At 39.0% G+C, this 15,830-nt stretch overlaps 1 protein-coding gene across 3 annotated transcripts; it reads right to left on the bottom strand.

The window, feature by feature from the left end:
* Positions 1-592: 592 nt before the first annotated feature.
* LOC111220901 (zinc finger protein 384-like) lies at positions 593-12,722 on the bottom strand. 3 transcript variants are annotated; one of them, XM_022744169.1, is made up of 12 exons: positions 12,607-12,722; positions 11,325-11,414; positions 10,545-10,612; positions 9,446-9,758; positions 8,121-8,243; positions 6,969-7,132; positions 6,805-6,881; positions 6,121-6,345; positions 3,699-3,866; positions 3,129-3,207; positions 1,895-2,053; positions 593-1,788 (listed from the first exon to the last, which is right to left on the bottom strand). In XM_022744169.1, exons 2-12 carry the CDS (start codon positions 11,407-11,409, stop codon positions 1,375-1,377), a joined length of 1,875 nt encoding a protein of 624 aa, XP_022599890.1. In that variant the 5' UTR covers positions 11,410-11,414; positions 12,607-12,722; the 3' UTR covers positions 593-1,374. The 3 variants fall into 3 exon arrangements, with proteins under 3 accessions (XP_022599890.1, XP_022599892.1, XP_022599891.1); XM_022744171.1 differs by lacking the exon at positions 3,699-3,866; XM_022744170.1 differs by lacking the exon at positions 11,325-11,414.
* Between the last annotated feature and the right edge of the window lie 3,108 nt (positions 12,723-15,830).

Genomic DNA, 15,830 nt, shown 5'->3' with positions numbered 1-15,830 from the left:
CGGTGGAGAATCTTCAGGTTAATGTGATCTGAATGTTTTTTTTTTTTAAATTACACCATTCTTTGGACCGTAAATGTGCAGAAAATAGTGTAATTTTTTTATTTTACAGATATTTTACACCTTAATTCTCCGATGAAAAAAAAAAGAAGTGACACCAGTGAGCCTCTTTTATCAAGACTCTCAGAGCAGGACTGCTGGTTTAGGATCAGGTCTTAACAAATACTTTGTTCACTTGTCCATTGACTTGCAGCTGATTAAAGGTGAAATCTGAATAAAGATGCTTTAGAGAGACTCAGGTGTGGATTTAATCCCCATATTATTCATAACCATATAAAAGACGAAACTGATCTCAGATTAAGTTTTGGTAAAGTCTTCACAAACTATTTATATTAGAGTCCTAGACCAGCATTTCTACTGAGAGATACAGTACCAGTCAAAAATTTTACAACACCACATTTTTCCAGATGTTATTCCCAGTGTTTGTGAAATTAAAGCATAAAAAATAAACAATTGGGGATTTTAAAAACAAGCAATCGTTGAATTTTCTTGTTGAACTCAATTTTATCTAAATTTCTGACTTGAATACACTTTCTGTCTACAATGGAAATCTGAAACTATTTTGCTCAGAAAGTCTAGAAGTTCCCACTAATGTGTTGCACTTGTAGATTGATTTTTTTTCACCTTCTGTGCAGTTCATCCCAAACCATCTCCATGGTTCTGTTCTTTTCCTCTAATGTTTTGAGGCACCTGTAGGAAGCACCTTGTTTGCATTAACTTTCAATGCTTCCTCTACTGCAGGAAATTTGCAACTTAACCAATTTCTTAGCCTCTAAAAATTCTTCTTTTCTATTACATATACATATTTTCTGTCATTCTTTATTTATCTTTGGCTTTTACTGCTTTGTTTTGTACCATTCAAGGTTATTCACTGGACTTGAGCTTCTTAAATCTCAATAAAAACTGGAAACATGGAAGTGTTGTGAAACTTTTGACCGGTCGTGTACTTGGCACAAGTGGGCTCCAGAACTGAGAAGCACATTGTAAAATATCTGTGTTCTAACAAGTAATTTAATGTTGTACTCAGCATTTAAGCGTCTTAAAAGGAAGAAAAAAATGGCACCAAGTGAATTAACTTTGACTTGTATCTTTGAACATGATCAAACAACAACCCCTTTCAAAATAAAGTCACAGAGAAGTGAATCTAAACTGATTCAACTGATGTCTTGTTGTATTTTCAAATTCAGTAAAAAATCTCCACCAGCCATTTTGTTTTTTCTTGTTTTAAGACTGTAATACTGAACACAATTAAATGACTTGTTCTTATGGACCTTTTTACACTGCAGTGATTCCTGGAACAGAGGGGGAAGACGCAGCCTATGAGTTCATGTGCTCCACCTGAATGGCTGATGTGGAGACAGTTAGGCAAAGGTCTTTGTGGACCACTGGTAGGTCCGCCACAGAGACTGGTTTGTACTGGATCTCACTGGCCGCCACTGTCTTGTACTGGTGCAGGTCAAATGGGCATGGGACCACGGCTTCCGTGGGTTGCTGGGGGGGCTGGTAGCTGCCTGGGGGTCCCGCATTAGGGTTCTGGTTGGTGTTATTTGGATTGGTCTGGTTTTGGAGCTGACTCGCTCTGCCTGCACCTCCACCTCCTCTCCCTCGGCCACGGCCTCTTCCCCTGCCCCCTCCTGGTGTAAGGCCCTGGGCCTGATGAGCAGCTACTGTTGCTGCCACCGCTAGCGGGTCGGGGTTGTGCTTCCTCATGTGTTTCATTAGATACGTCTCCTGGAGTCAGAGAAAGACAGAAACAGAGGACATGAAAAAAACAGAGGGATTAAAAATGGCTGGTTGTCTTCCCTCGGTATATTTACATATAAATCATTTAACCTACCGAGGTATAGGATCGGTTACAGAGGCCACAGGAGAACAGCTTCGCGTGTTTAACAGTGTGTGTGGACAGGTGCACCTCCAGGCTGGCTGCATCTGTGTAACCACGGTTACAGTTGTGGCACTTGAACGGCTTGTCTTTGTTGTGCTGCCGACGGTGAGACTGTGGGGAGGGGAGAGGAAACACACAGGAGATTTGGGTAAAAAAAGAGGAACAGATAAGAAGAAATCCAGAGCCATTTCTCAAAACAAAGTACGCCAAGTTCAGACTCCTGTACTTGAAAGTTTGAACTTCACTTCACAAGTTCAACTCAGAAATCCAGACGCAGTGTGTTTCTTAATATCAGCAGCTCAGCTCGGCACAGGTTACACTTCATCACACCTGTACCTGACTGAACTGTGGAAAATTCATCTAAATTCAAATCTCCACAAACAGACAAATTGCAGTATTAAGAATCTAACGACATTTATGCAGCACACCGCCTCTGTTCATTTTCATTTATATATATTTATTTTTATTGAGATGTGGTGGTATATTTGTACAAAGAAGCTGTCAGAGGAAGCACTGTTGTTAAACCTTCCAACAAATCACATATTTTTAGCTTCATCTTCTCACACTTACCAGCAGCAACAAATATTATATTTAAAGTCAGAGATCAAATTTCATCTTCCAAAAGGAATTTTTATCAGATATCAAAACACTACAGACAACAGAACCACCAGTAAATTGCACTCGAAGGGATAAAACCTTTTCTACCGGGACAACGGTGCACACCGACTGGCCGGTCTCCCCCGGCAGGACGGTCCTCACATCTCTGAACACGCCCCATCAAATTTCCAAACAGGTGTCATTTGGATAAACTGACAGATTTGAAGACTTAACAAGACATTTGAAGACATAACAGTCCTAGAGTGAAAATTGTTTCAGTTTTGGCTCAGAAGTTCTGCCATTGTCGCTATTTGGTGCAAAATGCATTCTGGGATACTTAGCTGACCCAAGTCCACACAAGTCACACACGGATGTATCTGGGGTAAAACGGGTGGAGCGAGAACACTTCAGATATTTGATCTGTACTTGGGTACATGTGGACTTTGAACTGGAACTGTACTTGGACTGTGACTGATGACGTTTCACAAGAAAACAAGTACAGAGAAGAACGCAGAGAGAGAAACGGCTAAAGTCTTACTTAAGATGTCATCAGGTCACTGCCTAGGAACAAACCTGTGAGTAAATTTACCTGTAGGTTGGACAACTGAGTGAAGGCTTTTTCACAGCCAGGATGGTTACACTTGTACGGTCGGTCACCGGTGTGAATCCTAAAAAAATTAAAATAAAATATTTTACAACATTGGTTAATTACACTCTGAGAGTCACATGCAACATATTGCACATAGAGCAGTGTTATTACAATTCAATTCAAACTTGATCAATTCTATCAATTACCGTCAATCACAAATAAAAGTGAACATATTTTAATAGCTTGATAGTGCAACCCTTTGCTTTCTTATTTCTTAGTTTCCACTTCATTTACCTTCACTTCCACTAAAGGCAGTTCCTTTTGTTATATGGTTTTATTAACTACTATGTCTACGGATTTGAGTTGTGGAAACCTTTAGGTTACTCAGACTTTGTTAAAGAACACCATGTGATACCACAGTCTGCCTTCTGAATTTGGAAGATGTTAAAAACGCATAAAAACTCAAGTCCAAAAAGATGCAAACAATCACAAATAACTCTCCGTGCACCTGCTCCCATACATGCACATATAAAAACCCACCCCAACATTCAAATCCACCCAGACCAGTACCGTGTGTGCTGCTGGAGGTGACTGAGCTGCCTGAATGTTTTCTGGCAGTAGGAGCAGGAGTAGGGCTTGGCCCCAGTGTGGATGCGGATGTGCTGGGACAGGTAGCTGGAGTTGGCAAACGACTTGGAGCAGTGGGGACACTTGTGGGGCTTGGCCTCAGTGTGGTTTCTAACACGGGAAACCAAGGATTGGAGGGTTGAGGGGGGGTGGGGGATGGAGACAGAGAAACAGAGAGAGAAACAGCGAGAGATTTTTAAGCTACAGCATGACCAAACTTCATGATGAACTGAAGACTAAATCATGCGCTTTAAGTTAACAGGATCTGCGATCAATCGTGTTGATCATAGATCATTAGGTTTGACAGTGTGCTCTTTGTGCTGCGTCTGAGTTGTGAAAACACAGAACAAAAACATACAGCAAGCACAGTCACACGATTCTCTCTCTCTCTCTCTCTCTCTTTCTCTCTCTCGCAGTCTCTCTCTCCATTTGGTGTGCCCTGCTTTGAGTGGAGTGTGAGTGTGTATCATGTATAATGTATAATATATACTGTAAGCGAATGTCTGGCTCTGCTGCAGTCAAACTGAAATGTAAATTCAAAATGTGTGGAGCACATCCTCTTTAAAACTAATGGCCTCAAACCCACAAAGAAAACCCAGTGCATGGCAATAAGAGAAATGAAAACATGAAAAAGGTGAACACTTGGTCAAATGTAAAATTAAAACATTTATCAGTTCAAAAAAGATTTTACTGAATCCTAAGCTTTTTCTGTTGGGTTTATATCCAGAGGAACAACTATAGTAAAACAGAAGTTTGCTTTAGGCCAAAAAATGCATTTTACTGTTATGGGAAAAAAATTCACAGACCAAGCACGACTCAATGGATAAGACAGATGTTATCAGGCCTTCCATTAGAAAGGATATCCTACATTTTAAAGGCTAAACAGCATGTATTATGTAATACATGAAGGCCTTTCATTAATTATGTTAAGGTTAAAGATTTAACAGATGATCAAGTGAGTGACTAATTTCTGTGAGCAATGCAGTTTGTCACTTTTTTCTCTCGTCTAAACACTTGTTATATTTTGTATCATCATAATTAATAAAGGAGCATTTGTTTGTTGACTCTTCCTATGTTCTGAGTGAATGCAGCTATTATATGCTGAAGTATACAGTATATTATGCGAATGCTAGAGGCTGTAATTCATGATGTGAATTATGAAAAATATTGTGGCGAAAACAAACAAAAAAAAAAGCATTTATCGGAGTGGTGACCTGGAGTAGTAAGTAAGTAAATCAATTCTCAATGTCTGATTAGCAGCTTTGTGCCATTTGGAGTTGTGATCATTAAGGTGTGTAAAACATGCAGGCTAACTCAGTGTAGTAGACAATATTGATTGATTTAAGGTTGGTGACTGATTATACATTGTGTACAGAGTGTACTAATACTTGTGGGATTTAAATAAGAGACTGACATTTTCACCATCTGTTAATCAACTGTTTCATTTATAAATAATGAAAAAGTTGTTGATCAGTGCCAGTATGTGATGTTAGCTAAAATTCTATATTCACTGGGTTTTTTTGCTTGACATGGAATTCTATGGACGTGTAATGCATCCACTTGAAAATAAATTCTGCTCTGTTTTTCTGAATTCACAAGATTATTTTATGAATTCAGAAAAACATAGGATTTTGTTTTAAGAAAAATTTTCTCAAAAAATATAATATTCTCAAAAATTAATGATATAATTATCTCATTAATTCAGAAAAACAGAGAAGTTTTTTTTTTCTCAATTGAATGCATTACACTTCTGTAGAATTCAGTTGAAAAGGGGAATAATTTAACACAATTAGTGGCTCCTATCACAGTGAAAGATCTCCAGAAGATGCTTCAAACCAAAGAAAGGATGTTTGAAGGATTTGTGTGAAAGTAGAGGTGGAGCCAAAGAAAGCAGAATAAGTAAGATAAGACAACATGCAGACAGGATCAAGACAAGCTTGTGACTATATCACAAGCAGGGATGAAAAAGGAAACCTCAACCAAACACTGGAGCATCCACTGAGGCTCTTGTGTATTCTGGGAGGATTTTATCTCATAAAAGCAACTGTTACATTTAGTGACGAAAGAAACAACTAATCTTTGATAAATAGGTAAAAAAAAAAGCTGTGATTTACTGGTTTAAGTGTGGTACCTTCAAACTTGATGCTTAGACTGTGCAAAAAGAGCTTTACACTGTCAACACTCTCCCAAAACCCCCCGGCAAATCCCTTCATCCATCACCACACACATCCAGGCTCACACACATGTGCTTTAACAACAGAAAAACCACATGCACAAGCAGACCCCCTTTCCCACACACACACACACACACACACACACACACACACACACACACAGGACTTCACAAACCACTCAGCCCCAGTACCGTGTGTGCTGCTGGAGGTGACTGAGCTGCCTGAATGTTTTCTGGCAGTAGGTGCAGGTGTAGGGTTTGGCCCCGCTGTGGATGCGGATGTGCTGGGACAGGTAGCTGGAGTTGGCAAACGACTTTGAGCAGTGGGGGCACTTGTGGGGCTTGGCTTCAGTGTGGGACTTGGCGTGGATCTGCATGTCAGACTTGCTGAAGAACGTCACCGCACACATTCGACACCTTGGCAGGTAAGAAGTGAGAGAGAAAGAAAACGATTTAATTTAAGATCACATGGAGGATATAAATAACATAACAACTTTTTAATCTTTTGCATTTGCTTGTTGTTAATGTAAAGTTTCCTACCTGATCTTATGAATTCAAATATTTTCATTTATTCAAATTTGTTTTCAACCTTCTTAGGCCCACAATAAGACTTTTTCATTTTTTCATATCTTTGTGTTTTTCTTAATAAAGTAGTCATTTTTAAGTGCTACACAGATTCAGAATCAGCACAACCTCAGCTAATAATAGATGTCCCCCAATAAAGACTGCAGTACAGTATAATAGGGCTTATAGCCCACAAAACAAAACAAAAAACAAACAAAACAAATACATTATTCTATCTATAGTGTCTGTATTGGCAGAGATGACCTGTTCTTAATGTTTAATATAAATCTGTGATGTCACCAACAGTACTACCTGTAGGATTTGGGGCCGTCCTTGTTAGTATGATCATCTTCATCATTTGACAGGTCGTACGGGTCACCCGTGTGGTGCTATAACACAATGACAACATATTAGTTATGATGAAAATGATGACAATCCACGCTAAAGTCATACATATGTATAACAGAGGCCCTCACCTGTCCACCTGCAGCTAGGTGTGCCAATATTAAAGCATCGCTGCCTGGAGGGAGGACCCCACCTACTCCAGCCACTCTGCCCATCATCTGTTTGCTCTTCCTGCCTCGCTTTGACGGTGCTGGCATCACAACTGCAGGAGGGACAGAAATATCCTCCTTCTTGTCTGGAAACAAGCGAGGGAAAGGTAAATGAGGGGGGCGAGGGGCACAGAGAACATATATTAGTGATGGAAAAATCAGACACAATCTTTCCCTCACATCAATGCTGCTTTGGTCAGAAGAAACACCAAATCTTAATCTGAAATCTAAATGAATTGTAGATGGAAAACAGGAATCTCTTATTCAAATGAAATTTGGCCTCAATTTACTTTGATCTCAGGTCAAGAGATGTTATGTTTTAAGAATGAACTAGAATCACCTCCTGGTGGGTGTCTGCCTCCTCCTCTCAGACTAGTTTCAGGTTACATCCCTGTTTATCCAGAGTCAGAGAAAATATGAACCATTTGTGTGAAATTCTGTAATAATTGCTGTAAAGTCTTGAGTTATGACTAAAAAGTGTTTTGTGAGGTCACACTGACCTTTGACCTTTGACCACCAACGTCTAATCAGTGTATCTTTGAGTCCCGGTGAATGTTTTTACCAAACTTGAAGAAATTCCCTAAGGTCACAAGGCTAAAACCATGTTTTCTGAGGTCACTGTGACCTTGACATTTGATGAACAAAATCTAATCAGTTCATCCTTGAGTCCAAGTGAATGTTTGTGCCAAATCTGAAGAAGTTCAGTCAAGGTGTTACTGAGATATTATGTCCATGAGAATGGGCCGTACAACCTGAAAACAAGATGGCTCCAGCTCTGACTGTCGCCGGTGTGGAGACATCAAACAGAGAATATAAGGTTCATATTCTATTAATCTAGTATCAAATTCTCTTTGATCAGGTTGCTTCATGGTGCCTGTGAGCAAAGCGCTCAATCCCACCTGCTCCGGTAGAGTGGGTGAGTTTTACTGTGGGGACTGTATTTCAAAACACTACTGAAAAAGCTCATGTATTCCCCTGACATGCATGTTAAAAATGACAGTACCATTATCGAACACAGTTTGCATTAACATATTGAAATGACTGAATTGATGCTGCGCTGTGCCTGTGTTTTACCTGTGTTAGAGGGGTGCACTGCAGACACTATCATGGTGGTAGCAGTGGGGTGTCCAGCTACAAAGGACTGCGTGGAGGCAGTGGGGACCAGTGTGCCTTGAGGGGTGGTGATCACTAACCCCGCTAGGAGGAAAAGACAGACTGTCATCTGGCTGTCCAGCTGCTCAAAACAAACATTTTATATTTATTCTCTCTGCATGTTGGACTACCATTATTTAAAGCCACAATAATACTTTTGTATAAGGGTCAAAGCTGCAACAATAACACAGCACACTTGGCATGATGCTAAAATTCTTTACAAGCAATTCATGTTGTTAACCTGCAGTTTAAAACTGCTGCTAAAACCTGATGACAGTGAACACAAAGTGACTTTTATGGATCCAAACTAAATATTCAGATCACCATTAGTGTTAGCTGTAGCTGAATATTTACAGTACTCCAGGGGCCAGTTTCACAAAACATCTTAAGTTTTCTACTTAAGTGTGACATTTAAGGTTTCATTTCCCCTTAGCTGAGGGAGTTACTTGAGGATGTTGCACAGAATCTCTTGAAAGGTTTCCTTAGTTAAGGAAAAAAGTTAAGTAATTTACAACAGTTAAACAGATTTTACACCGGTAAAATTCTACTGTTTCCATGGAGACTGTTGATTAGCACTTGTGATACCTCATCCTCTTGTTGTTTTAACTTCACCACAGTGAATCTTGGTTGCTAAGGTCTTTTGTGCAAAAATGTAACTGACTTAAAGTGATTCCTGAAGTTTAAGGAAAAAAGTTAAGAAATTTACCGCAGTAAAAGAGATTTTACAGCAGTAAAATTCTACTGTTTCCATGGAGACTGTTTGTTTGCTGGCATTAGCTTGTGATACTGGTTATAACTTCTGGCCAGCGGTCAACATTAAAGGAGTGAGTAATGTACAATTCCTCATTGTTAAGGGTGAGTTCTCCCACTCATCCTGGGATGAGTTCATTTCCTTCATTTACCACATTAAACTCAGCTCATGTTGCTGTTAAGATTGAGTCAGAAGTACCTTGACTTTAAGGGATTCCTTAAATAGAAGACCAAGAACAAAACTTGAAAACCTAAGTGAACATTTTAAGGAAACTTTAAGGAGAAGACTTAAAGGTGTTTTGTGCAACTGCTTTTATTTCAAGGAAACCTTAACTCAGATGAAAATCTTAACTTAAGGTGTGTTGTGCAACTGTTCCTTAAACATACATCTTTAAGATACCAACAAACAAATATAATAAGACAACAGAGGAATAGCAACTGAAGTGCTGGACGTGATGATTCAGGCAGGGAAAAGGACCCAGCAGCAGCTCACTGACCTGCAGTCATGATCCCCGTGGAGGGAACAGGCACAACGGTGACGTTCTGGGAAGTGTGCGATTGATGCAGGTGTCCCCCCACTGCACTTAATGGTGCGCCGCCGCCACCTCCTCCTGCACCCCCACCTCCTTCCTGTTTGGGAACAACCCGCACCCCGGGCCCTCCATCCACTGAGCCGGGAATGGCGAGCACAGCTGTAGGGTAGTGGGGGGAGGAGGTGGAAGACGCAGACGAGTGAGGGAAGGAGGGTGCGTTGGTCTTCTCTGGACCTAGCTGCTCCTTCGCCTTGTTCAGGAACATGGCGTTCTCGATCTAAAGAGGGATGTGTAGAGGGTAGGGTTGGTGGTAAGAGGAAGGACAGATGGGGGAGTGACAACAGGGTGAGAATGGGGTTAAGAAGAAGTAGGGGAAGAACAGGGAGAAGGATAATAAAGTATGAAAGAGGCAGGAGGGGCGAGGGACAAGAGGGTCGTAAAGGTGAGGAAGAGGAGTAGAATGATGATAAATAATGGAGGTGATGTAACAGGTGTGTGAGGAGGACAGAAGTTTCAAATGACAAAGCAAAAAGGACAAAAACAGGAGAGAAGACAAAGGAAATAAGATGAAAAAGAGGGAAGATAAAAGAGTGACAATGAAGGAAGAGGTTGGTGGCATATGAACGATTTAAGTTAATGTGATGGTGAAGAAACAGGAAGGAGGGGGGAGGTGTCCCAAAGAAGGATGAGGAGAGCGAAGGGTGGGAGTGAATGATAGGTGAGGTCCATGTAGGGAGACGACAGAGGAGGAGAGAAAAGAGAACGAAGGCATGATGAGATGCAAAAAGTAAATGAAAAAAGGAACAAAGAGGGGTTGAAGTGATGAGAGAGGAGAGGGACAGGAGTGATCATGTGATCAGGTGAACCTTCACCAGGTCAAGAACTCACACTCAGATGACTTCTATGTGATGTTAAGCCAACTTCACGGACTAAGCGAGCACTATTCAGTGGTGTCATTATCAACATCTTTAAAGCATCTCCATAAACAGAGTGATATTGGATTCCAGTGTGTCACTAAACCATGTGTATTTCAAGACATTTCCAACAATAAGGTTGTCTCTACCTGTCCTTGTACAGTGGGGACGGGAGACCAAAAGTATGATGAGTTGAAATGGGAATCGTCCATTATTTCTGTAATTAAAAAGCAACACACTTAGAAAACACCCGTCCTCCTCCTCCTCTTTCTTACTATGCTCTTCTTTTTTGTCTTTTTTTTTTTTTTTTACTTTCATGTGAAATGAGACCGCACATGGCTGCATTTCAATCATCTTAGTTTGTTTCCTTTCCATGTATCCTCTCCTCTACACACACGCTGTACACATCAAGTTTCACAATCAGTGTGGCATTCAAAGACTCGTCAGTTTAAGATGGCTCTTACAAATGTCACCAGTTGAAGGTATGCTTTTAGGTTTATGGTGTTAGGTTTGTTTTAACAACATCTGATCAGATTTACAGAGAAGAGGACATTAAAAGGAATCAGGCAAAGATGATCAATCCCAGAGGGGATAGATATTAAAAAATACCTTCATGAGGACAGAAGAGGCAAGAAAACCTAGTGAAAATCAGTATTTGAGGCTTTTTATAATGTATTGTGATACAGCCCATGCACTTCCTCACCAGTCTCTTACACAGTATGTGTTGCTATTAACAAATTTCACAATCTTAGAGTGGCTGCTGCATCAGCAACAGTCTAATTTTGGAGAACAACCCAATGTTATGTGTCAGAATGTTGCAACTATTTATTGCCTGGAAAAAGTAACACAGCTGTGTTGTGCCAAACAGTACGTGTTGAACATAACATCCTTTCTAAGAGTGCATATGGTTTGTTGAAAACAACACTCACTGTTTAAAAGACTACTTTCTATCTTTTCATCATGAAACCTCTGATCCTGTCTCCTGGTCATCTCCCACTGACACAAAGGCAACATGTTCTCTGTAGCACAAAAAAAGGAAGTTTCATAGTTTCATTGTTCTATGTTGGCATGCATTTTAACTTCATTTTCCACATACTTTGCTACTGTTAAACCAACGATAAAATAAATTGTGAGGTTAGATTTTCCTGTATGCATGTGCAGATTGTGAATGCCATGCATAGCCATATTGCTCACATACCAAGAAACGCATGCATGTAATTACATGTTAGTAAAGATGACATTTAATAAAACTGGTAACTGTTAAGCCCTTAAGGGGAGTACAGGCCCATAAAAAATTAACTTTAACATAATAAACCATTACACTAATCAATTCTGAGGAAACAATATATTTCATGCAAAACATTGGCAATGCATAACTCAATACATGTCTAACGTTATTTTTCATGAGCCTCCTCTCCCCTCTGCAGTTGCACAACCTATAAATAAATGATGGGGAAAGCTTCTAAGGAAAATTAATTAATTTCCCACAGGCTGTAGATTTCTGGCAACTTAGCGTCTGATACAAGGGGTCGTTATTGCTGTAATACAAAGTCAATGTTTCAGTGTTCTGAGAGCCATTTTTTTCTGTCGAGGGACACAAACTGGCTCCAAAACTGTGGCACTGCTAGCTGCGGGCTAACCTTAGCAGTGATTGATGAAATCGTGTAAATGCGAATTTGTCTGAAATCGCTTAAATCAGGGGCGCCCTTTCAAAACACTCAGGCTAGATGCGGTACTCTGCACCTAAGCAGCTGCCAAGGGCTACATGAGACATCTGGGTTCTAAACAATCATGGCTAGCGTTAGCTGGTTAACGCAACAAGACAAGGGAAGCTAGCTAACTTGCCTCCATTAATTTTCTCCTTTTGTTCGCTGGCTTGCTCTAGCTACAAGGAGGCCTATATATTCATATGCTTAACTAGCTGGCCGCTTGGTAAACACAAACATCCTTGCTCCCTACGCCTCCATTCCTCACTCCCTGCTCATCTCACTGAGAGAAAATAAAAAAAGAGAAAAAAAAAGTCTCGAATGTAACAAAAAAAAAAAAAAAAAAAAAAAAAAAAAACGAAGACAGAAAAAAAACGTCGACGCCGTTGCCTCTGTGGGAGACGCAGCTTCATGCAGACTTCCGGCGGTTGGGACGACGGTGCTCTCAGACACACTGAAAATAACAGTTAATTAACAACCGACTTAGAACTCCTGTGTTAATTACCGGTGGAATCGATTCCCCTTCAACCCCCCCCGGAGCTTCTTCGGGTCGGGACAGTTGGGAAACTTTGTCCAAATCCGCCCCTCAAACCCCTCAGATGTGCCTTTTTTTCTTCGTTTTTTTTTTCCTTTTTTTCCCTCCAGCTCTCCCCAGCAGAGTCAAGTCAGCCACAGTTAAACAGCTATGTTTCCGGTCACGTATTTCAAAATAAAACTCAATGTACCTTATAGAAATATCTGAATAATGTATTTGCACATATTTGCTATACAATATTTTCTCAGTCTGTACATATTTTTCTTCAGATAGCATCTAGCTCCTTTTCTATATTTACTTTATTTAATTTTATTATTTATTTTCTTTTTGAATTTTAAATTTCTAGTATATATTTTAGTTAGATACAATAACTGATAGTATTAGGTAAGAGAGACAGCTAAATAAGAATTTTATAATATTTATCCTAGCTCTGAAATGTTGCTCAGCCCTTTTTTTAAAATGCTGTTATATTGTTGTGTTACCATTTTATGCTTTCTATGTAATCACTTATTTTATTTGAATGATTTATTATTTATATTTATTATTAATTTATTATTTATTTTATTATAATTCCATTTCATTTTACATAAAGTTTTCTGATGTTTTTCATTTCACATCAATGTATTTAACATGTTTTTATGTTCATTTTATGTCTTTTCATGTGAAGCCCTTGGTGCAGGTCATTTCTTTGTTTTGAAGCACTTTTTGCTACATTTCTTGTATGAAAGGTGCTATACAAATAAAGTTCATTATTATTATTATTGATAAATTGTTTAATTTTGCACACGATAATGAAACCTTCAGATCTTGAATCTATGTATTTGGCAGTAGACATTTCTCTCCATATGTAATGTATTGGTTCTACTGAGTGTTTTGAATTTTGCTTTATAGTACACATAGTGGTTCGTCTTAATTCTGAAGAAAAAATCTTACTTCCTGTACTAGATTGGCTACGTCCAGCTAACTTGATACAGCTGCCAACGTCCACACGGTGCCTTCCGGTGTATCAATTATCCCATCAGTGTGTGTAGTTGAGTATATCATCAATTTCTATGTAAATGTTGATTTTAAATTGGATGGTGTGTCTATATTCTTTAGCACAAAACAATTCTCAAATTAATTAGAATAGTCGCACATCCCATTACTACAGTGTACTTGTATTCACAATATTAAAATCAATATTATAATTTCCTGTCCTCATCAGGTGAAATAAATTATCTGTCACTGAATGTGCCCCACTTTTAAATATTAAATATAAATATTTATCATGGGTTTAGCATCAGGGAGAAAGCAGAGTTGTGGTTAGGGGGTTGCTTGTTTGAACCCCTAGACAAAAACAAATTACACTAGCAAGTTCCTTTGGGCAAGGCACTGTAACTCAAACTGAGCTGATGCGCTAATGTGAACCAAACTCTATAATAAAAATCTATATTTTTTGACAGATTAATGATGTTTATTAGGACCCCACCATGCATGCAAGCTCTGTTCTTCATGGGGACCCCATAATAACATCATGGAGTTACAATTCAAAAGGAACACAATTTGTCCACTGATGAAAATAAAAATAAAAAATGGAACTAAAATATAGCACAACAAACATGCACAAATCAAATATGTAAACAGGAAATAATACATGAGCGGAGTTAAGACTACAGCATATAATTATTCTGTTTTCACACACAGTAAAGAACATAAGTGATTTCCCTTTTGCAATTTAATGACAGGTATACAGTGTACATGACTTTAGAATAACATTTTCCTAAAAATACAAATTTCCTGAAGTGCAACAATGCAGAAAACTCAACTAAACTTAAATACATTTATAATGAAACACTGTGACATCTGTTAGTATGAGTTAGAATTGTTATCAGTGACAGTGCTGATACTGTATCAAATAGCAAATATATACTGTATAAATACATCTATATCCATATGTAGTGCCATTTCAGAGTATCATTACACTTACAGAAGCACAAAGATTACAATTGCTTTTCTATAGCGAACCAAAAGGTAACCTCCTACTTTGGTAACCACACAGCTTAGTAGCATAAAGCATCCTGACAGGTAAAGTGTGACAGGTATCGATGCCTGTATAATAACAGCAGTGTTCATCTTAACATAAATAACATTCACAATTAGAGAGCAACTTAAATACATTTGGCTTTAACACGACCAGCAGTGCAGGGAGGTCACAAACAAACAGTGAGGCGTTCAGGGCCGGGTATCATGGAGGAAACAGTCAAACAAAATCAGACAAGCAATTCATTTTCTCATTACAGATGACACTAAATTAAAGTCACTGTAATATTCTTGAATGTTTGAGTGTCTCTTGATGCCTTCAAGTACATGTCCAAATAAAGAGTGCCTCCATGAAACATGATTTTTTACCCAGCCCCAGAGGTTACGGTGAGGGAGACGGCGTGACAGGGTTATTATGATGTAAGGCTACTTGGAACTGTTATATTATATTTATTCTGGGTGACAGATGCACAAACTCTATGATGAGAAGTGACTAATATACAATAAATGTCTATTGTTCCTGATTAAATCTTGAATATCACTTTCCCTGAAATACGAGCTGGCATCATTTGACGGTTAATAATCTAACTGACTTTTTAGCATCTTTATTTAAAAAAATAAAAAAATAAATAAAATAATGATACATATCTCAGCATTTCAATACAATTATCTCATAATTATACTGTGGTATTCCCGTGGCTACGACAGAAGGTTAAAGCTAAACTTTACACCACATTTACCTTTAGTTCCACAAGCCACACCTTCATGAGAGCTGCTACATTACTGGCCATAATAGCACAAAAGGCACCACTTTACTTAAGGTATTTAACTAGTGTTTATTATTATATTATTGGGCTGCAGCTTCAAGGGAACCTGGACAAGAAGATCCAGCCTCAAGCTCCGGTTTGAGCCTCGATCTGTTCCTGTGTCTGACCTGAGACCCACTTTCTCAGTCTCTTGTAACATGCAATTTTACATTTACACTATATGTGTACTGCATGCTCTTGTCTATATAGACGTACAGCAGGTTACCAGTAAACTGAGCTGACCATTACAGAGCTCTGGCAAAAGTTATAAAAATATAAATTATGTTACAGAAGTGCTCGGTAAAGAACCTAAAATGATGGAATAAAGCGCTGAAGATAAATGAACATGCACAGAGAAAAGTGTGAGAT

This window comes from Seriola dumerili, unplaced genomic scaffold (genome assembly GCF_002260705.1).
Source record: "Seriola dumerili isolate Sdu_G_001 unplaced genomic scaffold, Sdu_1.0 BDQW01000078.1, whole genome shotgun sequence".
In the NCBI taxonomy this organism is placed as follows: Eukaryota; Metazoa; Chordata; class Actinopteri; order Carangiformes; family Carangidae; genus Seriola; species Seriola dumerili.
Note: the sequence above shows the minus strand (reverse complement) of the source record. Positions and strands in the feature narration are given on the sequence as shown.